General features: G+C 42.5%; 1 protein-coding gene across 1 annotated transcript in view; it reads left to right on the top strand.

The window, feature by feature from the left end:
- The first annotated feature begins 1,236 nt into the window (after positions 1-1,236).
- Positions 1,237-27,788, top strand: part of LOC131479845 (contactin-associated protein-like 5) — a 523,312-nt gene continuing 496,760 nt past the window's right edge. The window contains exon 1 of the mRNA XM_058661312.1: positions 1,237-1,434. Coding sequence (XP_058517295.1) covers positions 1,353-1,434 — 82 coding nt within the window. The 5' untranslated portion in view covers positions 1,237-1,352. The remainder of the gene's footprint in view (positions 1,435-27,788) is intronic.

The following is a 27,788-nucleotide window of genomic DNA, read 5'->3' as shown; positions in this document are numbered from 1 at the left end:
TCTGCACGGTCTGAAACTGGATGCCAAGAACTTGCGGGAACCTGGCCTGGAACTACAGGCTGTAGAGTTGCTACAGCTGGGTTTGGGTGGGAACAGGTCAGGGTTATCAACTTCCCCCAAGTTCTGAGTCCACTGACACTAACTGAATCTCAAGCTTCCCCATCAGAGAAATTATTTCGCTCGGATTTGGCGCCTTCCATTTTAAACAAAGTAAGTTCATTTGGGGTAAAGCAGAGGGATCCCAAAGATACTTCCCAGAAGCCAGGGGTTAGAATCAGGATTCCCAATACAGAACCTGTGGGTAGAAATTAAAACTGTTCATTTCTTCTGTTCAACGCCAATTGGCTCTCGCAGAACCCTCCGGTTTCAGGATTTAGTCCTTCCGCCCGGACTCTTCTCCTTCGGACGCCCACCGGGCTCCTCCATGCCCGGGAGCCGCCCACCCTCCCCCGGGCAGTGTTTGCCCAGGGAAGCAGGACGCCAGCAGCCAGGAAAAGGCAGACGCAGGAGGCCAAGGTGGAGCTTGCAGAGTCCCGGGACAGCAGGGGAGCGCCCCAGACTTCTGCCACCACACTGGGAAATGGCAATAAAGCCAACCACCCATCACCCTTCCCTGCTTTCCAAATGGGATGGGTGTACCTCGCCAGAGCGCATACCCAAGCTTTCCACGGGAAACGCCTTCTTCATTAAGAGCCACGTCTTCCAACTGCCTTTAACGTTCTTTCCGCAGCGTTCTTGGAAAGAAAAAAAAAAAAACGGTTTCAATCTCACTGTATGCGAAATGGGAGGATGAGAGCAGGGAGAGAGCGAGAAAGTGAGAGAGATGTTTGCCCTCCCTAGTAGCTGAGTCCCCCTCACCTCACCTATGAGGGAGTACGCACCCCAGCCGGGACAAGTCCTGCTCAGGTCACTCACCGCAAGCGCGGGGCGGGCCTGGCCGGGGCGACGCGGCACAGCCTCCCGAGGAGCTGTCCTCCTCCCGGGTGCTGATTCCCGCTCTGGCGCCCGCCTAGGTGGACTGGGCGGCGCACCGAGCTAGGCGGCTGAGGTTGGCGTTGTGTCTGGATTGGTCCTGCAAACAAGGCAGAAGGGAGAGGCGGGAGAGCAAGGTGAAGATTTAGCGGATGGCAAATGTGGGACTATAGCCTCAGGCGCAGCTTTTGAGGAGCCCCAGCCACGGCTTCGGTTGGGCGTCTGCACGCAATATGGAGTGAACACACAGAGTGCATCTCCAAGAGGGCCGGGAGAGGCCAGGAGGTGCGGAGGAGAAAGAGCCAGAGAGAGAGAAAAGAGTGGTGGCTGACGCCTGCGGATTTGGGATTGGATCCAGAGACAAGGCTCACTCGCGGGAAATGGGTTCTGTACCACAGCTGACCAACGTTTTCACTTTCCTGTTTTCCAGCTTCTGGCATTTAGGATTTACAGCAACAAACTGTGAGTACACGGAGTTGGAAGGGGGTGGGCGAATCGGGGGAACTGCCGCATTCAGAGAGAAAATCAGGTACAGGTCTGAAGTTACTGAGTGGAGGGTCTCTGCTCTGGATAGACGAACAGGGTGGAATATCGCGGATTGGGGTGCTTTCCTCACTCCAACCGTCCCAAAATTCAGCGGAGCTCTGAAGAGGCAGTCCTGCTGCATTCCCTGACCTCCCTGAATCGGCAAAGTTCGGGGGAGCAGAAAATCCTACTGCTAGCGCTGAGATCTCTGCCTGCTAGGAGTCAGCCAAGGTTTTCCCTGGGAAGGACTCCGCGCAGTGAGTTCCTGCAGGCAGCTTCCAGGGTTAAAGGTACTCCCAGCCCCACTCAGTGACAGCAACTCTTCTCCCCTGCCCTAGGCAGAAGGTCCCGGTAGGGTGTCTCATAACAAATAGATGTCAGTTCAACAGAATGACAGCTTGGGCCACAAAGTCACAGCCCAATGTACTCAACTGAAAGGTCAATGCCTGTCATTGGCACAGAGCTAGAGCTTCTTTAGGTACCTCTCCTTTTACCAGGGAACACATAATGAATATGCAATAAGCACTCTGTCATCAAAGAACCGATCTCTGCAAGCGCAGAGCATTTCACTTAACAGGCAGGAAGGCTGGGCACAGGGGGATCTGCCACCTGCCTTATGTGCAGCTCATCAAACTCGCATAAATCTCTGGAGCTATTGAGTTCAAACACAATTACTCAGCTGCCTCTGCAAGCAGAGAAAGGGAAGATTTCCCAGCTCTGGGAACTCTTACATGCTAAGGAGTATAGTTCACACATCTGCGTTTTCCAAAGATGGTTTCCCAGGCTTCTCAAGTTTCTATGCAGGTGTCCCTAAACTCTATCCCAACCTGGAGTTACAGAAATTCTAAACATGTGGAATAATGTTACTTTGTGTGATTGGCATCACTAGCAATAGAGGAAGAGAAGGCAATGCTGACCACTTTTGATTCCTTCTGCCTGGCTCCCACTGGTCTCGGATCCTACTGGACAAAGAGCATGTGTTCCTTACAGAATTGCACTTCAAGGAAAGACAAGACGCATGTCCGGTGCTGAAAACTGTTCAGAGAGGAGGGCTTTCTGTTTATCATTGAAAGTTTCAGAATTCCAAACCTTTAATTAGTGGCAACTCCCGCTAATGCTCTTGTTGAGTTTTGGGCTGAGAAAGTCAACTGCTACAAAAGGGAGGGGGGTGCTGAGGGCTTGCATTTAGAAATTTCCTCAAGAATGTGTGCAGAGACAAGTTAAACTCAGTGTTTCTTTGCTTTCTGACTTCTTCCTTTTGCTCATGCTGCCCCTGCCTCTTTCCCCCTGTGAAATTGTTTCCTTGGTGCTTAGCAAAAGACTTCAACTGTTAGCAGAAGAATGTTAGGTATGACCATAAACTAGATTCTCAACTTTCTAGAACACAAGATGTCAGTATAGTCCTGATAATTCAAAGGAGTGACCACAAAGCTGCATTTTTTCCCAAAAAAGGGAATACCTTGAAGGCCCACTGTGAGGGGAAGGAAAGTAAGAATAAATAGGAGGCACCTCCCAGCATGCCCTGGGAGCACCTGCTTGCTAAGTGCTCTTGTTAACAGCCAGGGGCAAAACAGAGTTTTCTGTAAATTAATTTAATTATAATTACTGTTTTAATAATACTCATAGAATCTAGGTACCAAGGTTTAAGATGTATGCTTATCCTTACTGATGCAATGACAAAGCTAATTCTGAACGCTCAAACTCCAGCTGCTAATGAGTTTGTATATTTTTTCAGAGATAGTGTAATTGCCCCTTTTACATCCTCATTTGAATGCACACTGCTTGCTAAATACTTGGGGTCAGTGTTGTTAAGGAACAGTGATGCAGGTTGATTATGTTGTGCATAATGTATTAGTTCAAGTTCAGTGATCAATAGAACAACAGTGGAAAGTTCCTTTTCACCTCAGGACCTGTTGATCCTCAGAGTCTGCGTGCAGAATCTCCATGAGAACAGGATAAGCACTGCAGGTCCTCAGGCTGCCGCTGTCCAGTGTTTCCTCATTCACATAAGGCTTGGGATCTCTATTCATCTGTACTCCGTTGACATAGATTTGCATATTCCTTAGACTATCAATTTCCATTGGAATTATTTTTCTTAAGCTTAGTTGGAAAGATGATTTTTGTTCAAGATAACATTTCCTTTATTTTGAATTAATCTCATGCAATGCCATTTGGGACTGTAGCCTTTTGAGGAGATTATTTGCCAAAGTAGTTCTATGACACATAGTTACAACTATGAGCTCAGTTCACATGATAATAACTTTTTACTGTTTCCATTCCTCTTGTAATAATCTGAGTGTGTTAAAGTTGTGGTATGTGTTTGTATGTGAGCTTGTGCATGTGAATTTTTTTATAACCTGACAAAAACAAGGACATTTATCTCCTAGAGATAAATGAATACTTAATCTATTACACATTTTAAGAGTTTATAAACTAAAGTAAATTTCAATAAAATGCAATAAATAAATTAAATGAACAGAATTAAAATTAAAGTCAAGTTAGAAGACTACAGCAGAGTTATGAATCCATAAAGAGAAGAAAATTATCAACCATCTCCCCAATCTAGATGTTCAGGATATTAAACAGCAACAATACTTCCTGTGCACATACCCTTAGGGGAGAGTTAATTTCAAGTGTAGATGTAATAAGCTCTTGCTAAATGGAAAAAAAAATTACATATCATATCAACTCATCTGGCACCAGGAAAATGTTCCAAGAGAGCTGATGAAAGGGATATTTCATCTATCACAAGGGATATTTCATCTTAGTTGTATTAAGACATCAATCATATTCATAGAGATCTCCAAGGAGATGAGCTATGTCTTGAATGACCTGAAGCTTACTCGTAAACTCCATCAGTAGCTTACATTCTAAGTAAACGTCACTCTGATTTTTCTCAAGAGTGTTTGTGATACACTTTTCATGACTTTTTGTCTGTATAATTGAAGCAAATACTTACAATGTACATTTAAGAGTTCTAAAAATTTTCTCATTGTTGAACTTATTTTTTTATATTTTTTATTATTATTATTATTATCTTATGATACAGTTTCATAGGCTTCTGGCATTTCTGTTATCCCCTCCCCAATTCCCTACTCGCCCACCTATTTCCTCCATATTATTACTAAAATACAGTTCTTCATACACAGTCATATGTCCATCATTGCGGGCATGGACAATGGCAGAGAGTCCAGCATCCTATTGTCAAGATATAGTGAACAGTCTCATTGACAGTCCATCTTTGTCTGAAAGTAGAAATGCACACTACATTGTATCCTCACATGTGGATGTTAGTCTCCATTTTACAGCTACTGTACATCCCCTGAAATGAAACATCATAATGCAAAATCAACAATAGAAAGAAAAATAGAAATTTACAACGCCATGAAGTTAAATGGCATGTTACTAGATATGACCGTCTCCATTACACAGCTACTATACATCCCCTTAAATGAAGAGACAGAAAACAAAATCAACATCAGGAAGAAAAAAGAAATTAACAACACCATGAAGTTAAATAACATGCTACTAAATGACTAACGTGTAGCTGAAGAAATGAAAATCAAGAACTTTCTTGAAGAAAATGATGCTGCTGTATGATCTATGAGTCACTGAATGATTTAATCAGAATAAAGTGTTTTGAAGAGATGAAAGCAGCAGAAAATAACAAAATCCATGAGATACAGTTTCCACTGGTTTTTGCTGGTGAAGTGTGTTTCTTCTAGACAATAAATAGATGTTGTTTTGTTTTTTTAATCCAGTCTACTAATCTATGATGTTTGATAGAGCTTAAATCATTTACATTTAGAGTATAATATGTATGGATGGTACTTTGGTCCTGTCATTTTAGGAATGGGTTATTCATTTACTTAGTCTTCTGTTGTCATTTTACTGGGATGTTCTTCATATTTGCCTTTGGTTTTGGTAGGTTCTGTTCCTCTTCTCTGTCAAGAGAACATCTTGAAGTATCATTGGTAGGGCAGGTTTGGAAGAGGAATATTCTTTTAATTTTTTTTTAATTTTTTTACTGTGGAAGAATTTTATTTCATTTTCAAAGACAAAAGAAAGGTTTGCTGGATATGTTATCCTAGGCCAAACATTTTTTCTGTTTTTTTTTTAAACATGTTGACTGCAAACCGCAGAATAGCAAGGTTTTTTTTTTTTTAAAGATTTATTTATTTTTATTACAAAGTCAGATACAAAGACAGGAGAGACAGAGAGGAAGATCTTCCATCTGATGATTCACTCCCCAAGTGAGCGCAACGGCCGGTGCTGCGCGGATCCAAAGCCGGGAAACTGGAACCTCTTCCAGGTCTCCCACGCGGGTGCAGGGTCCCAAGGCTTTGGGCCATCCTCAACTGCTTTCCCAGGCCACACGCAGGGAGCTGGATGGGAAGTGGAGCTGCTGGGATTAGAACCGGCGCCCATGTGGGATTCTCATGCGTTCAAGGCAAGGACTTTAGCTGCTAGGCCATGCCGCCGGGCCCGGTAATTTTTTTTCATTTTTTTAGAATCTGGAATGTGTCACTCCATTCTCTTCTTGCCTGTAGAGTTTCCTGTGAGAGATCTCCTGTGAGTTTAATTGGCATTCCTTTATATGCCAATTGATTTTTTTCATGTGCACATTTAAGGATCTTTTGCTTATGTTCAATTGAAGAGAGCTTGATGATCATGTGTCTTGGTGAAGATCGCTTTTGATCAAACCTGTTGGGAGTTCTGTGCCTCTCCAGGAACTTGTTTCCCACTTCTTTCTCCAGATTAGGGAAATTTTCCTTTATTATTTCTTTAAATACATTTGCAAACTCAGCTTCTCATTGTGTACCTTCTGGGACTCCCAGAACTCTTATATTTGGCCTCTTAATGGTGTCTTTCAATTCTTGAATACTTTTTTTGGCCTGATCCAGCTCTGCTTCCAGCTTTTTGTTTGCTTCCCCCTGATGACAGGAAATAACTTCCAATTCTGAGATTCTTTCTTCTACTTGTTTCATTCTATTTTGGAGACTCTCCATTGTACTCTTCATTTGCTCTGCTGTGTTTTGAATTTCTGATATACCAGCCTTGATTTGCTTTATTGCTTCCTTAAATTCTTTGAACTCTTGCATGAGCTTCTCACTGTTGATCAGAATCTTTAAAATGAGTGTTATTGAATCTGTGTGCCCCATTTTCTCGATGTGTTCCTCAGTTAACTCTGAGGTTGGCAATGGGTTTTGCTCCTTTGCAGGGTAGTCTTCAGTAATATTCATTGTGCTTTTGTCTCTTCTTTTGCTCCTGGTCATTGTACTTCTGGTCAGCAGAGTCTTCTCCTTGAGGCAGGTTTCTAAGTTGTGTCACCCACAGGGCTACAATGGAATTTTACTTATTGTGGTTGGTACACAACTTTTTCCTTGTGGCCACTTGTGTCCACTTGTGCCACAGCCTCCAGCGAGTTCCAGGTATGGGTTCTTATGTCAGATTTCCACAGTGGTCTCCACAGCCCCAGCTCCTGGCTCACCAGTCTCCACCTCCTGTGATACCGTGCTGAGGCTGCACCGTTTTCTCTGCAACCTTTCTCCCACTTTCGGTTGGAGCAGGTAACAGGATTAGAGAGACACCAGGTGTCCTATATAGTTAGACTGTTGGTGGCGCTGATCTTGCTGGAACCTGTTGGATGTTAGGTCTGGGTGCCACAGGGACCTATTTTGACCCTTACGATGCCACAGTTGGTATTATTTTCCTGCAGGACCAGTGTAATCCTCTGAACTCAGTGAGTTCTCCCGAGCTCAGCACATGAGCAGTTCACTGTTGTTCCCCGCAGTCCTAAAGTTATTGCCACAGTGTACAAAATGGCACCTGATGTACCACCACTAGAGTTCTTGATCTGCTGGCCATCAGGTCTTAGGCCTAGCTAGACCTGCCCCGGGTGGAACCTATACAATGCCATGTATCTGCAGTTCACTTAGTCAGAAACGAGTTCACTTCCAGCTCAGTGTATGCTCAGATCTTTCCCTTGCCTTTGCCTCCTTACGCAAAATGGTGCCCAATTCAGTTTTAGGGGGCTAACTGGGCTGTGAAATCCACCCTGTTCTCACACTGTCTGTCTGGGATCTGGTGCTCTGTACCCTCATGGGAGACCCAGAGGAGACTCCTGGCTCCTGGCTTCGCATTGGCTCAGCTCCGGCAGCTGCGGCTACTTGGGGAGTGAATCAGTGGATAGAAAATATTCCTCTCTGTCTCTCCTTCTCTTTGTACATCTGACTTTCCAATAAATTAATAAATATATAAATAAATAAGTACATAAATCTTAAACAAAATAAAACTGTTAGCAAGATAGGGAATTGGCTGTAATTAATCTAATGAGACTCTGTGGATAAGTTTTTGACATTGGGTGGGTTCTCTATGATTTTTCTCTAGCTCTGCCCACATAAAAGGACATAGAATCAGCAGGTCCCACCAGATCCAGCCTGAGTCATACTTAGAAAAACAAGACAGAAATGCTTTGATGTGAATGTGATTAGAGATTTAATGAGAGATGCTTTCTATCACAGTGGTCAAAGTAAGAGTACATCTGGACGAAGACTCAGTTCTTCATTTTGCTGTACAAGTGTTGATTTTGGAAATAGGAAAGGACATAATTTGAGGAGGACTTATGGATTTTCTTCCAATAATTGCACAACAAGGTAACAATGCCATGAACATTACTTGTATGAGTCTTGTGTCGTAATCTACAGATGTGAGCCTGAAAGTGATGAACTGAGCAGTAGTTGCAAACCTCAGACCCCAACACAAGGCTGGCTATTGTGTGACTCTAACACCTAAAACCTCGCCTCCCCCTCTCCTCCCCAAGTTGCATGGAGCTCCTCACATGCTGCAGACGAGCCATTTAGATTGATGTGTCCAAGTGTCCATCTGCATTGGCTGCCTACTTGCTCTAGGATGCCCTTCCCCAGTTTCTACCCTCCCTCATTTCTTCCAGTCACGCAGAGGGGTAGGTGAGTGCTTTCCCCAGGCTGGATGGAGTGATACGACATGTCATTTCCATAGCCCTTCTCATAGACATTATTGCCCCAACTGAGAATTAAAAGTTTCCTAGTGTTCATATTTAGTTGGATATTTATGCTTGACACCAAAAATATTAGATGTGTGAATAGATAAAATAATTGGTAGTGATTTCCTACTAAGATTTTTAAATTCTAAACGATTTCTACAGTCCTAAAATCAGAGTCTTGTTTTTATCATGTATTTATTTTTAAATAATAAGGATTCCTTATCCTCAATTTGAAAATCCTAAGAAGTTAATAACTGTAAATAAAAAAGTGGAAGTCTGGATCACTTAATGGGTGTGGGAGCTGAAGATGGATTTGTGTATCTTGCCTTCACTGAGATTATCCTTTTTTTGGATGCATGGCTATTCACTTCTAAAAGAGGAAACTTTTCCATCCACCTGACCCCAGCACCAAACTGGAGATCAGCTTGGCTTACTCCTATGTAACCTGAAAACAAGACATTACCAGATTGCTACAGAAGCTTTAAAAAAAATCAGATTTATTTTATTTTCATTACAAAATCAGATACACAGAGGGGAGAAGAGACAGAGAGGAAGATCTTCCGTCCAATGATTCACTCCCCAAGCGAGCGCAACGACCAGTGCTGCATGGGTCCAAAGCCGGGAACCAGGAACTTCTTTCCAGGTCTTCCACGCGGGTGCAGGATCCCAAGGCTTTGGGCCATCCTCGACTGCTTTCCTAGGCCACAAGCAGGGAGCTGGATGAGAAATGGAGCTGTAGAGATTAGAACCGGCGCCCATGTGGGATCCCGGCATGTTCGAGGTGAGGATTTTAGCCGCTAGGCCACGCCGCCTCCCCGTACAGAAACATTTCTATAGCCTAAGTTTCTGTATAAAAGGGAAGAGTTAATTCAGTCAATCACAGTTTTAGTATTACATTATTAGAAATATCTCTTTTTAATTGAAAAGCTTTAACACAGGCTATGTTTATTGGGCAAAGAAGATGAAGTGTTTAAATAGTCACTCATTTGAGAAACGTATTGAGAAAATTAGTTTGAATTTAATGTTCTTTTCCCTAATCTCAAGTTTTTCTAAGCTCTCTGAGAAACAAAGGATAACAAAAACCATTCTATGTCATTAAGAGTTGTGGAACACATGGCAAGAAACTTTGATAAATATGACCCTAAAATAATGATTAAGTAAGTTCATATATGTATAATCATGTCAAAGTGCGAAACATTAGGAAAAGAAAGCACCAGGTGCAATAGCAGGCACACAGGGGGTCAAGCTGGCTGAAATTAAATGGATGGATGCTGTTAGAGAAGAATGACATTTAAGCGCAGTCTTAAATGTATGGCCTTTAATAGTTAGAGAAATTGAAGGGGGCTCCTCCTTGCCCTGGCAATGGAAGAAGCAACTAAAAAAAGTAGGCAAGTCTGGGGATCTTTTATTTTCATTTTAAAGCTGCAATAATAATTACATACAGCTTTTGTTTTAAAAGGATCATCCTGCTAGAATAAAACAGATTAAAGTGGGCCAGGACTGGTGGTGGCAAAGCCTGTGAAGACACCTGAAAAGCCTCAGAGCAGAATGTATTCCAATTGTCAAGAGCCACAAAGATTCCAAAAGATAATAGTAACCAAACAAGTTCAAGACGCAGAGAAGCATAAGTCTGTGAATTCAGAAGGCACAGATTTGTGCTTAAAATGCATTTGTGGCTGCTTCCATGTTTTTGATTAATGAGACCCATAGAGGTAGCACAAGTTACTGTTTCCTGAAATTCTTCTCTGGGAATATGAAATGACCATGCTTTCAGAGGGCCATATTTCACATTTGCATGACATGACATAGTTTATAGTGTCTATATCCATCTTCCTGATGCAAATTGTAATCTGTAAATGATGCCGTGCTTTGTCAGCAGAGTGAGAGCCATTATTAAGAATGTATAGTTAAATCTCAGTATCCCGGTTCTCACTCCACCTCTGACTGGGGAGTAGCCCAAGATCACAGCTATTATCAGAGGTTGCTCTTTAGGAAGAGGGCCAACGGCATGCAGTGTGGGCCATTTGAATTTCCTTTTTCTGATAGGTAGGTGATAGGATGGCATAATTTCTGTGTCTACATTTCTAGTTGCTTTTGTGCATATTCTCGGGTGTTGATTAATACCATCTGTTTCACTGGATCCACTGAATTGATTGAGTTGTAGAGAATGATAAGAGTAATGTTGAAGTTAGAAGGAAAGTGAAGAAAAATGGCAAAACATTGCTCATGATGCATATTATTTTTAAACATCGACCTTTGCAGGCAAAACTTCCTCTGAAGATAGTCCAAGGCAAACTGCAATGCAATGTTACATGCCTGACATGGTTTGCGGGTTTTAATCTAGGACACTTCTTAATGCATGCCTCTCATTCTGTCTTCCACTCCCTGTCTGCCTCCCATCTTTGCTTCCTCTCATTCCCACTCTTGCCCTCTGCTATAAGAACATGTAGTTTAGAATAATGTTGGCTTCTTCCAGAGCTCCTAATTGTGGTAAGGATGCATAAAGGTTGAGCACAAAGTCTGTCAGATTGAAATGCTGCCTTACTAACCCTCATATGCATCATTACCAATATGCCTGGTATCACAAAGGCCTATTGACCTTACAAGCCCAACACATAGCTGCTCCCACAGGCCACTGGAAAAAAAAAAAACAAACCTGTGTTATACCACTCCCTCTACCCAGCTGTCCTCATGCAACTCTCTTTGACTTCATTAATCTCCTTAATCGTTGCATATGGGGTCAGTCTTTCTTCCAACTCAAAAAGATAAGCCCTAACATTCAGAGCCTGAATGACAGAGGATGTAGAATACAAAGAAATGCATGCTTGACTAAGAGAAACAGATTTACAGCAGGAGAAAAGTGAGTGGATGAGGGGCAGAGGATGCTTTGAATGTGGAAAGGCAATGGATAAGGGGTGTCCAGTGTGCCCAAGCTAAGTGATGCCAATGTCCTGTTGGTATTCAGGCTGTTGGTATTTCCCAAATCTGCAAAGATGACAATACTACATCAGACAGGAAGTGGGGGAATGTTAGAACACAATGAGAAAGGCCCAAGTCACAGTCCTGGATTGATCTGTTCTCACTCAGTAACTATTCCCAGTCAGCATAGTGGAAGTGGATCTGTATGAGATGTACATGATGTGAACATCCAGTAATTCTACCAGTTACCATAATGACTAAAGAGTCTTAGCATGGATTGTGTCATGCAAAGCAGGGCAAGGACAATTACAGGTTCCTGTTAAAACTGAGGTAGGAGGATTCATTTTACCTAATTTAAGTTGGAGAATTTAGACACTGCCTCTGTGCATGGGGACTTGTTATACCTGCACAGGTGACAGGACTGGGTAGGGACAAAATGTGCCTCTGCCTTACATAGGCAGATTCCTCACTGTGTATAGGAGCTTCTCCTCATTAGTATTTCATAGGCAACAGAATTTGGGGCTGATAATGTGCCTACCTTACAGAGAAACCATTCCAGGTCCTCATTTGGCCCATGGGCTCTGCCCTCGCATGGGCACTGCTCCTGAGGCTTGGTACCTGCTGCGATATCTCAAGGACAGCCTCACAGGAAAGGAGAAAAACTCAGTCTTTCTTTTCCTTGAGTCTCACTTTCACTCCAATTTTACATCTTTCTTAACCTCTGTTTTTTCTTTTGTCATATTTCATATTTCTGACCTCTTTTTCCTACCCATCTCTGCCTCTCCTTGGTTCTCTCCTTTGCTTCTCTCTTGCTGTCTCCAGGGACTTTCACTAAAGGGCTTATGTCTCTGTTCCATGGCTAAAGCTATTGTTTTCCAAAGTTTCCGTTGAATTTTCACTCACTGTAAAAATGGGGTACATGATGCCTGAGGGAGTCTGGAAGCTCAGCTTTAGGTCACCACTGAAGTATATAATTTCTTGAATTTTATCTTAAACATTCAGGTGGATTTGCATTAAGTGTCATGTTATGTCTGTGCGTGTAGTATGAAGAAAAACTTTTTCCGAATCCTTCGATTAAAATTGATAATCCATGCTACGTAACATAACCCAGCACTGAGGGCTGCTTACACCAACGGCACAGGCCCGAAGACATTATCTACTATCCCCTAATTTACATCTTCAGGAATTCCTGATCCTAACAGAGCAACTTCAGTGTTTCTGAGAGTAACATTTTGTTTTTCTTCCAATTAACAACTGTTACCGGACTAAAAGCCAGAGATTATGATTAATCAATAATTGGAAGTACGAAGGACTTATCGATTCATGAGCAGAAAGGAAAACTTCCAGCTAGCTTAGTGAATAGTAATGGAGACATCCGGGGAGGCTGTGGAAGGAGCAATGCTTAGCTTTGTCCCTAGGCTGATGTTCTAGTAGTAGTGACTATCACATACACACGTGAAGATACAATATAATGTGCTTCTCTACTTCCAAAAACAAGATGGATTCCAAATTAAACTGTTGACTATATCTTGACAATAGGATACTGGACTGTCTACCATTGTCATGCCTTCAATGTCAGGATACAGTTAAATAGCAGAATGATGTAGATATGACTGATTGTAAAGGACTATGCTATTGTAATGACATGGGGGAATTTAGTGGGGGTGCAGGGCTTTGAGGATGGGGAATGGAAAATTCCAGATCCCATGAAACCATGTCATGGAAAAATTAAATAAATAGATTTTAATTTTTTAAGATTTATTTATTTTTATTACAAAGTCAGATATACAGAGAGGAGAGACAGAGAGGAAGATCATCCGTCCAATGATTCACTCCCCAATTGACCACAACGGCCGATGCTGAGCCATCTGAAGCAAGGAACCAGGAACTTCCTCCAGGTCTCCCACGTGCATGCAGGGTCCCAAGGTTTTGGGCCATCCTAGACTGCTTTCCCAGACCACAAGCAGGGAGCTGGATGGGAAGTGGAGCTGCTGGGATTAGCACCGGTGCCTATATGGAATTTTGGTGTGTTCAAGGAGAGAACGTTAGACGCTAGGGCATGGCACCAGGCCCCTAATAAATTTTATTTTTTTTGAGATTTATTTACGTATTTAAATACAAAGTCAGATATACAGAGAGGAGGAGAGACAGAGAGGAAGATCCTCCGTCCGATGATTCACTCCCCAAGTGAGCGCAGCAGCCGATGCTGTGCCAATCCAAAGCCAGGAACCAGGAACCTCTTCCAGGTCTCCCACACAGGTGCAGGGTCCCAAGGCTTTGAGCAGTCCTCGACTGCTTTCCCAGGCCACAAGCAGGGAGCTGGATGGGAAGTGGAGTTGCCGGGATTAGAACCGGCACCCGTATGGGATCCTGGGGCGTTCAAGGTGAGGACTTTAGCCCCAGGCCATGCCACCGGGCCCCAAATTTTAATTTTTTTTAAAGATTTATTCATTTTTTATTACAGCCAGATATACACAGAGGAGGAGAGACAGAGAGGAAGATCTTCCGTCCGATGATTCACTCCCCAGTGAGCCGCAACGGGCCGGTGCGCGCCAATCCGAAGCCGGGAACCTGGAACCTCTTCCGGGTCTCCCACACGGGTGCAGTGTCCCAATGCATTGGGCCGTCCTCAACTGCTTTCCCAGGCCACAAGCAAGGAGCTGGATGGGAAGTGGAGCTGCCGGGATTAGAACCAGCGCCCGTATGGGATCCTGGCGCTTTCAAGGCGAGGACTTTAGCCGCTAGGTCACTCCACCGGGCCCCCATATTTTAATTTTTTAAAGAGTAAATTTTATTTCTAATGAGAATGAGTGAATGCCATCTGTGTTTGTTTGCATTGAACTGATATCAAGTTTGATCAGAAATTTAATATTATCTCAACCTTAGACCACACAAAATCAATATGGAAACATTTTCAATAATCTGTTTAATAAACCATGTTACATAATTTTAAAATGAAAATGTGTGTAATATAGAAACACAATTTTGGATGAGTTATTATTAGTTTCATTTTATTACTACTGTACATTGTATACATGTATATGATTTATCTAAAACATTTAATTTGTTGGCTGTCAAGAGTTATTATTTCCCAAGGTCAATATTGACTAGTTATTACCTTTGTGAATATTAATGTTAGATAATAAATTGAAATGGCTGGCTGGAAGACAGTTCATACCTATGTCTTTTCTGAAATGGAATGGCTTTTGCCCAGAGGATGGATGAGTGCTATAGGGAGCGGGGAGGGATGTGCCTCTGTGGCTGCTCAGTTTTAGGTGGCATTCATCAGCATGCTTTGTATTCAGATCTGTGTGGTTGTTGCTGTTCCTCCTCCCCAGTTCCTTTGCCTTATGAATAGAGTGTGATGTTCACATCTATCGAACTTGGTACTTCAGTAATGCAATCAGCAGAGAGATCATAAAGCACATGGGTAGTTGCTATGGGTAGTACATGGAAAGCACATGGGTAGTAACATAGTGGACGAATGAATGCCGGGGTTCTAGTATTTGTTTCAGCCAATGCACTGTTATCAGAGAAATGCAAAACTCCTTCAATTATGATATAATTCAATGAAGAATACAGGACTATACTTTGGTTTTTGTCTGTTTGTTTATTTGTCTTGCTTTTGTGGTGATGATTCTGTCTACTAAGAAAGCATTATTGTGTGACTAGCACAGTAAATTTTGATGTATAAACCAACATGCATACATCTGTCTGTGATTTTATAACAACATGTATTTCTTTATTCACTGACATCAGTATCAACTGATTTAGTAGAAATATCTGGTAGTTAGATTTCAACCAAGGTGAAATTTCTTCCAAAATTATGAGCCCACTGTTACAATACACCCTTTTATTGCTGCAGTCACTACTGAGTCAATTCTAGATACTGACTCTATATCATAGATAGATAGATAGATAGATAGATAGATAGATATAATTATACACACACTGAGTGACATTTCAGGTTAGAAAAAAATTGATGTTAAGCAAATGTAAAATTATGACAATTGCTGCATGCAGTTATAATTACATAGAATGACTACCTGCCTTTCTGTGCAAATAGTCAGTTATATTACATTATTGGTATTTTCCTTTGCAAACACAATGTATTAATCTTGCTTTCATCTCAGCAAATCTTTTTCAGCCACTAATGGTCTAATAAAAGACCTGGACTTAGAAGACACTCAAAACTGTCCTATACCTCATGTGAAATAAATATTTTACACGGTCTTACTAAAAAATAAAACTCATTATTTCATCACTTAGTTTACAAATTTTGAATTAGATTTATTGAAACGATATTATGTGCTCTTAACTTATATCCAATTGTGTTTTATTCTGTTTTCTATTTTCTTTTTTTTAATTATTTTTTTTATTCATTGATTACATTGTATTATGTGATACAGTTTCGTTCAACGGGGAATCACTCCACCCCTTCCCCCGCCCTCCCCCCATGTGGAATATTCCACCTTGTTGCATATCCACTGATCAAGTACAGTTGAGATTCCCTCTTTGCAAGCATAAACTATTTTCATGGCTTATAAATAACTTGTATAGATTGAGCACCATACGCCAGACCACATGAAAGTTAAAGGCCTTTATAGCAGAGCTAAATCCCAGTACCTGATTGAGTGTTGGAACAGGACACCGGTCACATTATGCAGGACTATGACAGTAACCAGCACATGAGAGAGATCAAGGTCCAAGGGTAGATTCTGTGGGGTATAAGTGGGCCCAACCCTGTGGACATACTGCTTAGCTCAATAGTTGGGATGGTGACAGGCTGAATTAGGTGTGCACAAGGAACCCACCAACACTCATGGTACTGGGGCTGACAATAGGCTGGAAAGGTCCAAGCTGCAGCACTTGCATGAGCTTCCTAAAACAGGTGTGGAGCAGGCTGACCTACAATACAAAGGTCAAGACAGAGGCTATGCCAGGTAAGGGTATAGCACCTGCTGGAGCATGTGAAATCTGGGTCTGGGAATGTGCTGAATGGGGAAACCTGGAAATCTCCTATAGGGGGCCATAGTTCCCACTGGTGAGCATGTGTTCCAGACCTAGGGGTCAGTTAAGCTGAGCAAGGTAGCCCCATCTGTTGGCAAGTGTATAGGTTGGTTTTGGAAGGGGCAGACAACGCAGTGCTGAGCAGACCTTAGCACACTGGTGAGTGCAGAAACCAGGCTGGAATGGAGGTCATGATGGGCTAGGGTATCACACCTACTGGTTCACATGAGCCTGGGATGGGAGCAAACTGAGCAGGGTCAGGTTGCAACACCCAGCAGCTAGAGTTGATACTGGGGGCTGGCTAGGTCAGGCCAGCTTACAACATCTAAAGGCAAAGGCTAAGACAGATGAGGGACTATGCCAGGCTAGTACAGAGCAACCACTGTCATGCGTGAGATCTGTGGTTGGGAACAGGCCTGGTTGGGGAGCTAAGGGCACTCCCTGGCCAGGTTGTGATACCTACTGGTGAACGTGAGGGCCAGGGTGGGGGCTGTAGTTTGGTCTGGATATGATTGCAAGATCTCTCAGCATGTGTGTGGGCTGCATCTGGGATGCACTGGACTGGGTTAGACTCCAGCACCCACTAGTGCTCGTGAGAACCAGGGTAGGTGTAGAATGGCCTAGGGTAGGTCTCTGCCCCTGCTGAGCCACGAGTGAGCTGTGTCTGGGTACAGACCAGGCTTGGCTGGGCTGTAGTGCCCAACAACCAGAACCAGAATGGGTGAGGGCTGGTCAGGGAAGGCCACTGTTCCTGTGGGACAGGAGGTGGAGTAAGTAGTGCTGGCACATGGACCCACCAGTGTGTGCAAGATCTGACATTGAGAGAGATTCTGATGGAGGAGATTGGTAAACTCCTCTGTTGGGACACAGTCCCTACAGGTGAGTGTAAGAACTAACATGGGGAGCAGCCCAGACGAGGCCAAAATATGGTACCCACCTGCATACGTTTGGCATGAGTTGGGGGCGGGCCAGGCAGGGTCAGTCCATATCACTCACTGGTGAATCCGAGTGCCATAATGGAGTGTGGGTCTGTCTGGGTCAAGGCACAATACCAGCCACTCCACATGAGGGCCAGGACTTGGGGCTGGCAGGGCTGGACTAGGCTGTAGCCCCTACTGGCAAATGCCGAGATGAAGTGGGCTGTGCCAGACTGGACTGCAGCACCCAAACAGCACATGTGAAACCCGGTGAAGAGGGGTGAATATGGACCCAATGGAGAGGCTGCGGGGGCCCCTTACTGGGGCACTACTCCTACTGGTGAACCTGAGAGCTGGGATGGGGGCAGACCAGGCCCGGCAGGGCCACAACATCTGATGACCTACATGTGAGTTGGATCAGGGAAAAACCAGGCTGGGCTGATTGTCCCTTCTGGTACATGCATAAGCCACTGTGGTGTTGGGTTGGTTGGGCTTTACCACAGAATCAGCTGGGTAGATGCTGCTACAGGGGCCAAATTCTGACAGGCACAAGCATGGCTTAGACAGGTAATGGCACCCTCTGGCACCAATGTGGACTGGATAATGGGGCTGCTTGGGATGAACTGGGCTTCAATGCCCATTAACATGGATGAGAGCTGAATGGGATGTGGGGCAGATGGGACCAGTCTGCTATACATACTGGCAAGCACAGGAACTAGGGCAGGGGCAGGCCTGGTGGGGTGATTTGTGGATTGTTCTAACTATGCTCACCTCCCACTGGGTTTTCATGAAGGCCGTTATGTGGTGGGCAGGATTGGGCTTGGCTCCAACAACCATTGGGTTGCATAAAACACAGGGCTAGAACAATTGCAACTACCAAGGTATTCGTAGGCTGATTTGGGTGATAGACCGTGCCAGATCAGGTATTGGCAAACATACACAAGAATCAGGTCTGGGATGGTCTCAGATGAGGTTTGTCTGGTGATTCCATGGTCTCACCATGGAGTGCATATGTCAGAGGTGGGCCTCATGGCTCAGACAGAGCAGTGGACAGCATATCCAAATGTACATGGAGTATATGGCAGTACATTGGACCCTGGAAGGTTAAGAGAATACCTGGTACCATGGCAGAGAATGGAGAACAGAACAAATTGATCAACTACCCCAGCAAAGCATTGACATTGAAGATCTGTCAGACGGAGACACTAAGGTGGACTATAGCAGCCAGCGGATTTGGAAGAGATTTCATCACGATTGGAGTGGTCGAATCGCTAGCGATTCAGGACTGCTGAACAATCAAAACATCTTGAGAACTTCATGGCATTGCAAATTTCTGTTTTTTCCTAGTGTTGATTTTTTGTTATGGCTTTTCATTTAGTGGGATGTATGGTGACTGTGTAATGGAGACCAGCATGTCCAGATGTGAGGATGCAGTGCAGTGTCCATCTCTGCTTCCAGATCAAAGCTAGATTGCTAATTACACTATTAGCTGTATTCTGACAATAGGATGCTGGACTCTCTGCTGTTGTCTGTGCCCGCAATGATGGGCATGTGACTGAAGAATTATGCTGTAGTAGTGATATAGGGGAATTTGGTGGGGGCAGGGGAATGGGGATGGGAAATCCCAGGGCCTATGGAACTATATAATAGATTGATGATGATGATGATTTAAAAAGAAGTAAAAAAATGAAAAATAAAAATAATTTTTAAAAAATCTCCGAAATGAAGATTCTGTTATCTGTTTTAACCGGAATAGCCCACAGTTTAGCTGGGATCTTAGACTTTCGATGCATAGGCCTTTTTTACTTTCCTAATTGTAAACATTAAAAGGGTTTTTAAAACACTGACAGTTTTATATTTTGAAAACCTGAGGGTTTCAAGTAGAGTTAGTTGAATCTGTACAGTGTAAAGCTTGGCTCTGTTTTGCACTAGACTCACAGTCATCTGTGGCTGACTTTCTTGAAAGATAGCAATGATGCCATTTGCTCTAATTAAGTGTGTTAAAAGAGCTGGCTTTCATGTTAGACTTGATTTTCCTTTTGGGCTGCTGAATCAGGATGCCACAGAGAGGCTTATGTAGAAAAATCAGGCATCTGCTTCTCAAAGTAGTGCATCCTGGAGAGTCAGATCAAAGCACCAACTGGTTCAGTCTGGTGTGGACCCAATTTTTGGATTCACGTTCAGAATTTCCTCACTGTAATCTCACAGGGTACAAGGGGCATTGGAGCTCTCTGGGGTCCCTTTGAAATGGTCATTAATCTCATTCATGAGAACTGTTTGTATTTCTTGATCGAATCACCTCTCAAATGTCCTACCTCCTATTGTCATCACCTAGGGATTAGGACTTCAATAGGCATTTCCATGGGAAGGGGTAATGCCACGAGATCTCCATACAATGTTTCTGGGAAGGCAGAAAATGGCATGGTGAGGCAGGCAGCTAGTTTAGTCTCACAGGCTTGGAAGCCACTGCCCCAGCGCCCTCTAGGTGTTCCCTCCTGCCCACCTGTGATGCTCACCTGTCATCAGCTGGAGTCTCAGAGGGGGTGGTTTTCCACTGTTGTGTAGCCACTCCCCTCACAAGGTACTAGAAAGGCTCATGGTAAGGAGGGGCTCACTCTCTGGGTCCTGTGCTTCTGTCACTTTAGCACTCTTGGCCCCCCGTACCTCATTGCTCTCTGGCTTTTCACGCACAGACTCCAAGGACAGGTGTTCCCTGGTCATGGGCCTTGTGTGTCTGTTTTCTTCACTCTCTGTCACTGCTTGTTCAGGACATTGAAGATAACAATGTTAAGATGCTTTGTGTTTCTAATTTGTGTTCCAGGAGAGGTGAGGTTTAGCAGTAGTGGAATGTGGGCAGAGAAACCAGGAAATGGTGAATGTCTAAAGCAGTGGGTATAACACCAGGCTTACATTGCACTTTTCATTTTGTTTTTATTTTTTAAGATTTATTTATTTATGTATTTATTTTAGAGGTGGATATACAGAGAGGAGGAGAGATGTAGAGGAAGATCTTCCGTCCGATGGTTCACTCCCCAAGTGGCTACAACAGCTGGAGCTGCGCCAATCCGAAGCCGGGAGCTCTTCTGGGTCTCCCACGCGGGTGCAGGGTCCCAAGGCTTTGGGCTGTTCTCAACTGCTTTCCTAGGCCACAAGCAGGGAGCTGTATGGGAAGCGGGGCCGCCGGGATTAGAACCAGTGCCCATATAGGATCCTGGCGAGTGCAAGGCAAGGACTTTAACCACTATGCTATCGCTCCGGGCCAACACTTTTCATTTTACTGTTTAATAAACTCAACAAACTTTTGTGCTTTTGGAATACTTAGTTCCTCAACTGAGAAAAAAAAAGCATGGTAGTAACTCATGGTGTGAGTCGGCTTGGAGGATTAAATGAGGTGATGTACATCATCTGAAATGGTGTCAGCCACTGTAAGTGTTGCGAATATGATTAGAAGTAGCTCTTCATATTCTCCTGAAAAGTTTGATTAATGATACTCTGCTGTGTAGATGCTCATATCTAGGAATAACATTGAGGGGAACACAGCTGTAAAAGACCCATCAAAAACATCTTCACTCATCTTAAAGCCAATTCTAGAGATCATACTGAGCATCTCATTTTAGGAACAGTTTCCTTGGCTGTTTAGGTCATGTAGTGTTGGAAAGCCTACATTTTCCCAAGTTGTGACAGTCAAGCTTTGGATGCCATGCTGAAGAAATAAGAGAAAACAAAACAATGGCCTGTAAGGTATCTAATGGTTTCCTGCTGCAAAGCCACTGTGTTTGGCATTCCCAGAGTGCGGATTGGGAGGGTTGTTTGTGACAGTCCCAGGCTTAGATGCTGCTCCACAAGCTTAGCTTCTCACATTTATGATTCGGAGTCATTTATACTTCTCCTTTGCTACTCTTTTGATATCTGTAGTGATATCTTATGCTTCATCCTGATAATTGAGTTTTCCTTTTTTTTTTTTTTTCTTTTGTCAGGTCTACCAGAGTCTCATCAATTTTATTGATTTATTTTTTCATAAGAGTTGGCTCTGTGCACCATCAATTTTTCTTTGTTCTCAACTTCATTGATTCTTGTTTTTCTCCCAGCTCCCTGATTTCTTCTGCCCTTCATTCTCATTTTTTCCCCTGAGTCTGTAGGACTGAAGCTAAGACCACTTGTAATCTTTCACAGTATGTGCAGTTTGTCCTTTCATTCTTACTGTGACTTGAGATGCATGCTACAAACTTTATTATGTTCTACTAACATTTTCAACTCGTTCAATATATTTTCTCTTGCTTTGAGACTGAATCTTTGACTCAGGGATCATTTAGTAGTTTCCAAACATTTGATATCGTCCCATTATCAAAGAAATGTGGAAAATGAAAGTAAGACAATTCAAATGCTTTTTACACTTTTCATAGTCCCTTTGTGCATTCAATGAGATTTTGAAAAGAATGTGTATTTGTCTGTGGTTGGGGATTTGTTGAACTCTTCCATAATTTACTGATGCTCCATTCATTTGTTCTAGAAGCTGTGCAGAGAACATGGTTAAGGTTTCTAACTATAACTATGGAACTGTTTGTTTGAATCCTGCTTTTATTTTTAATGTCTTATTTGTATTTTTGCCCTTTAATCATTCTGTCATGCTTCTCTCTTGTTCTGGTAAATGTCTTTGCTTTCATGTCTACTATGTCTCATATTATTATGGTCCGTCTTATTTTTCTTTGATTAATGGTATGTTATAGATCTTTTTCTCCCCTTAAAGTTTAATGCTGACTATTTTGTTCTACTTGTGGTAAACTTTTGTAAACATTATCTGCTTGGGTAACAACTTTTAATCTGTTTGGGTAGTATCTAATTTTAAAAGGTCCTTTGCATTACATTGCAATATTGATATGCTTGAAATTAATATTTCATGTATGTGTATGCATTTTACTTCTCTATTTTTGCTTTTTTCCTTTTTCTGGATTACTGGAACATGCACACTGAGATGCATTTTTTATTTATATTTCTTGTGATATTTTATTTACATAGCTTTGTTATTGGTTGCAAGCTAATGCATTTCGTATGCAAATGATTTTTCTGCAGTTTACTCTGAACCAAATTGCATTCTATCAATCGAGCGATACCTAGAATTTTTTTTCCTTTTATGTCCTTCATTTCCCCCTTCATAATAACAATTTGTTTAAATATTTCCTCCGTTTGCATTTAGAACTGCATTAGATGGTCTAATGATTATTCTCTCAAATGTCAAATATAATTTAGACAACCCAAGAGAAGAACCACTTATTGTGGAATCTATGTAAATTTTGTTATGCTCCTCTTCTGGAAATGAACAGGTTTTTCTTTGTATCATTTCTTCCTCCTGAGATGTTGCAGTACAACCATGATTTTAGCACAGGCCCACTGGTGGCGATTTTTTTGGCTTTGCCTCCTCCGGGCATTTGTGCACACTTTTTTTCTGGAAGGTTATCTTTGTCGGCTGAAAACGTCTTCTTCTCTTGCAGATAAGGTAGCATTCTTCTCTAATTGTTTGCAAGACTTCTTCATTTTCTTCAGTTTTCAAAAGCTTAATTCTGTGGATCTTGGTATAGATTTCTTTGAGTCTATTATATCTAGAGTTCATTCATCTTCCTGAATTGTTAAGTTTATGTTTCCTTTCAAAAATTAGGAATTCAAAATTTTACTTAGTCTTTTTTTAAATCCTTTCCCCTTTTGTTTATACCTGATTTTAAATCTCTTCCCCATTTCTTTTCCTTGTTTTTTGTTTTAAACTCTATTGCCCTATGTTTCAACTGTCTTTTTCCTCTTCATCCCTTGTTTCTATTGGTTAATTTTATGTATTAGGATTTTTATTTATTTCCATTTTTGTATTTATCAGCTTCAATTTTCATTGCTTGAATGATATTAACAATTGTATCCCTTTGCTGTAGTTTTTTACTTGAAATACTTTACAAGTGAGAGATATTTTACAATTATCATCCTGGCTGTTTGCAAGATTTTGTCAGAGAATTCTACTGCTGATCATTTCATAATATTCATTATATTCTTTCCCATTCTGCTTGATATCATCTAAGGTTTTGATATAATTCACAATTTAAAGTCAAACATGGATTTTTTTTTCTGTTATGTCTTGAAATGTTAGAGCTTACCCATGTTTCTATTAGTTGGGTCTTTCAATACTTCTATGGGAGTCATAGCAGGGAGTGTGACCTCACAAATTCCATGCAGACTTGGGAAATAACATTTCCTTCTTAACTTACCCCTGATTTGTGACATCCCTGTTATTATTGAATAGAGATGAGGATTTGGATGCCTCACGTGGTCTCCACTGAAACAAAATGGGAAGAGGAACAGTGGAATCCTGGCCACCTGAGTAGCCTTTGGTGACAATTCCCTTGGCCCTCCACCAGAACCCTAAGTGTATGGACATCCAGGTTCCCCATTCTGCTGCCGCCTGGGAAGAAATGGAGCCCACTATGTTTTTCCTTTAGCATGTGGACATGTGTGGTTATTACAAGGTATCTGGCATCTCCCATTACCCAGTACAACATATTTTGGTTGAAGCTTTTGTGTTTATGTTTGACTGTTTATTTTGCTTTTTGCTTATTTTAAATTGTGTTTCAAAGTCCCAATGTATTTTGCATTTGAAACATGTAAGTAAAGAGTCGGGGCAATGGCCTAGTGGCCAAAGTTCTTGCCTTGAATGTGCCCGGGGATCCCATATGGGCGCCGGTTCCAATCCCAGCAGCCCCACTTCCCATCCAACTCCCTGCTTGTGGCCTGGGAAAGCAGTCAAGGATGGCCCAAAACCTTGGGACCCTGTACCCACATGGGAGAACTGGAAGAATTTCCTGCCTTCTCAAAGCCAACAGGGGAATGTGGGCTCTCCTGCTGGACAACCACTCCCACTGGAAAGTGTGAGTGGGGATGGGAGCAGACCAGACCAGGCAGGGCTACAACACCTGTGGGCCTCATGTGAGCTAGATTAGAGAAGGGCCAAATTGGGCTGACTATTCCAACTGGTGCAAGCAAATTCGAGTGGGTGAGAGTTGGTTGGGCTCTGCTGGAGAATCAGATGATAGAGGCTGGTACTGGGGGCTAATTCTGTCAAGTTAAATGGCAGAACCACCTGGAGAGTGCATAATCTGGAAGTTCAAGTGCCCTAGTGGGGAGATAGTGGGCACCACCCTCATGGGTTACCATTCCCACTGGAGAGCACAAAAACCAGGACAGGGACAGGGGTGGCTAGACAGAAAAGCACCTGCCAGTATGTGTGTGGACTGGATAGTAGGTTGGTTGGGTTGAACTAGGCTTCAATGCCCATTGACAAGTATGAGAGATAAATGGGATGTGGGACAGACTGAACACACCTGCGGTATATACTGCAATGCATGGGAACCAGGGTAGGGAGCAGGCCTGGTGGGAGTTATGAGGAGTCACCCCAACTTGGCTTCAGCTCCCACTGGTTTGCGTCAGGACTGAGTATGAAGTGGGTAGGATTGAGTTGGACTACAACACCCATTGGTTCAAGTAGGAGACAGGGCTGGAGGCAGAACTGACCCAGTAATTGCCACGACCAGCATGTGCATAAGCTGATTGGGGTAACAGACTGTGCCAGACCCTGTACTGCAAACACACACAAGAATCAGGTTTGGGATCATCTCAGATGAAGTTTCTTTGGAGATCCCTCCAACTGAACTGCTGATCTCAGAATCCAACCATGAAGAGACTATGTCAGCCAGTGGATTCTGAATAGTTTTCATCACGATTGGAACAGCAAGACTGGCAACGTATCAGACCTGTTGAACTAGCAAAACTGCTTGAACAGGACCTTCAGAGTCTGCCTCACATGGGGGCCCTGGGATGGGTGGGAGGCTGGGTGGAGCTTTTCCTTTGTTTCTCCTCTAACTCCAGATACAGGGAAAAAACGATGATATTAGCATGGAAACAATGGCATTACACAGTTTCCTGTGGCACTTGACCCTTTGTACATTAATCAACTAAGTAAGAGTATTAAAGAAAAAAAAAGTTCTTGGCTCCTGGCTTCGTATTGGTGCAGCATTGCCATTGTAGTCACTTGGGGAGTGAATCATCAGACAGAAGATCTTTCTGTTTGTCTCTCTGTATATCTGACTTTGCAATAAAAATAAATAATAAATCTTTTTTTTTTTTTTTTTTTTTTTTTTTTAATTTTAAATTCATTAATTACATTGTATTATGTGACACAGTTTCATAGGTACTGGGATTCTCCCCACCCCTCCCCAAACCCTCCCACCATGGTATAAATAATAAATCTTAAAAAAATATGTAAGTAAACAAAAAGCAAAAAGTCAAAAAGGAAAAAGTCAACCAAAAACCTTGTATGTCTTTCCTGGAATGGTAATTTCCAGTAAATATATTTTGTTCTTCCCAATTTTCAGTCTTCTCTTAAGCTTGTTTTCATCATAACTGCCAGGATTTTTAGCTGTACTCGAACTAAAAAGACTGTGTCGACCTCATCTTCTTGTAACTGAAGACCGACGTGCTTTAGGAAGCATAGTGAGAAAAAACTGCTTTTTTTTGTTGTTGTTGCGGTTGTTTCTGTTGTATTTTGTTTGGCTTGGAATGCAGCAGCCCTGAGCACCAGACTTTCCATTTCATGTTGTCCCTCCTCATCTACAGCTTTTCTGAATATTATCAATGAGGACTGTCAACGTATAGAAAACACGCCTCAGGCCACTCAGAAATGTGAGACAGCTGAAATTCGGCTCCAACTGTGACCCCTCCCACCCCCGCTTGAATCCCATTAAACCCTGAGTTAATAAAGAACATTTTTTTAAAAAAATTCTGACTCAAAATTCCAAGCCACAAAATTAGATTGACACATTCAATATCTGCACAGAGTAAGAGAAAATGCAACACCAGCAAACGACAAAGCAAAAGTATTTTCACATGTAACTGTGTCACATAATACAATGTAATTAATGAATTAATAATAATAAATAAATTAAAAAAAACAAAGACCAGCTTTACTCCCAAATATCCTGAATTCTTTTAAAAAAAATCACCAAATAGGAGAACTGTGTAAACACTAAATAGATAGATAGATAGATAGATAGATAGATAGATAGATAGATAAATTTTGGATGTCATCTCTTGGTGGGGTTTTCAACTCCCCATGTGTTTAAAGGCTATTGGTGTTCACTTTTTTGACTTGTTTATTCATAATCTTTGCCTTTCTAAAATTGATTGATTGTTCTGCAACTGTGGCTTGCTTACCTGCTACAGTATTCTCTACAACCTGTTTGATGTTCTCTACACCTTAAGTATTGCAAAAAAAAAAAAAAAAAAAGGTCGAGTAGAAATAATTTTGAAGTGCTGTAAAAACATTGTACAGTTGGAGGGAGAAAGCATGTAATGATTGTACAGCTCCAGAATAAAAACCCGAAGTAGTTATTATTTACACCTCCCCCTGCCCCAAACAACAATTTGGACTGAAACTGCATTTCTGTGTATTTAGATCCCCTAGATCCACTGTGTACTTGACCTCAAATTAAGAAAGGACATGAATTATTCCACTTAGTATTGAAATAAACACAGGTTTTTTTTTAACACAGCTCTGAAAACAGAGACCAGTATTAAGAGAGGCCCCACTGTGGTATAGTGGCTAAATATGCTGCCTGAGATGCCAGTGTTCTTTATCATAGAGGCACCAGTTCGATCCCTGATTATTCCACTTCCAGTCCAATTCTGTCCCGCTGCTACTGCGAAGGCAGTGGAGCATAGTTCACGTGCTTAGGCCCCTGAATTCCACATGGAAGACCTGCATGGAGTTCCTGGCTCCTGCCATTGCAGCCCTCTGGGGAGTGAACCAGAGGGCCTCTCTATCTCTCCTTCTACTTCTGTAATTCCTTCAAGTAACTATGTCAATCTTTTCTTCAAAACAAGTGTTAAGGGTAATGGATGCCAGAATAACCTGGTTCTACCACTCTCTCAGGTTTCTGACCGTATTCACGCACCCTGTTCAGACCTCAGCATCCACTGTGGGAAGCTTTAACACACACACGGATGTCTTGTCATAATCACCTTGTCCTGCCAAGGCCTGTCTGTGAGTTTGTCTTCCCACGGAGGGGAGAAACCCCGAAAGGAAGCGATACGCATTGTTCATTCTTTTCCCTCTTAAACACCTGGGACAGCCATTCCAGAATTGTGTCCCAAGAAATGTTATTGAATGGATGTGTGGATGAAAAAATATTGTAGCAAAAACTAATATCAGTTTTTTTTTTAGTTTTTTTATTTATTTTATTACAAAGTCAGATATACAGAGAGGAGGAGAGACAGAGAGGAAGATCCTCTGTCCGATGATTCACTCCCCAAGTGAGCACAGCAGCAGATGCTGTGCCAGTCCAAAGCCAGGAGCCAGGAACCAGGACCTTCTTCCAGGTCTCCCATGCAGG

This window comes from Ochotona princeps, chromosome 3, assembly GCF_030435755.1.
Source record: "Ochotona princeps isolate mOchPri1 chromosome 3, mOchPri1.hap1, whole genome shotgun sequence".
Lineage (NCBI taxonomy): Eukaryota > Metazoa > Chordata > Mammalia > Lagomorpha > Ochotonidae > Ochotona > Ochotona princeps.
This window is presented reverse-complemented; position numbering and strand designations above follow the sequence as displayed.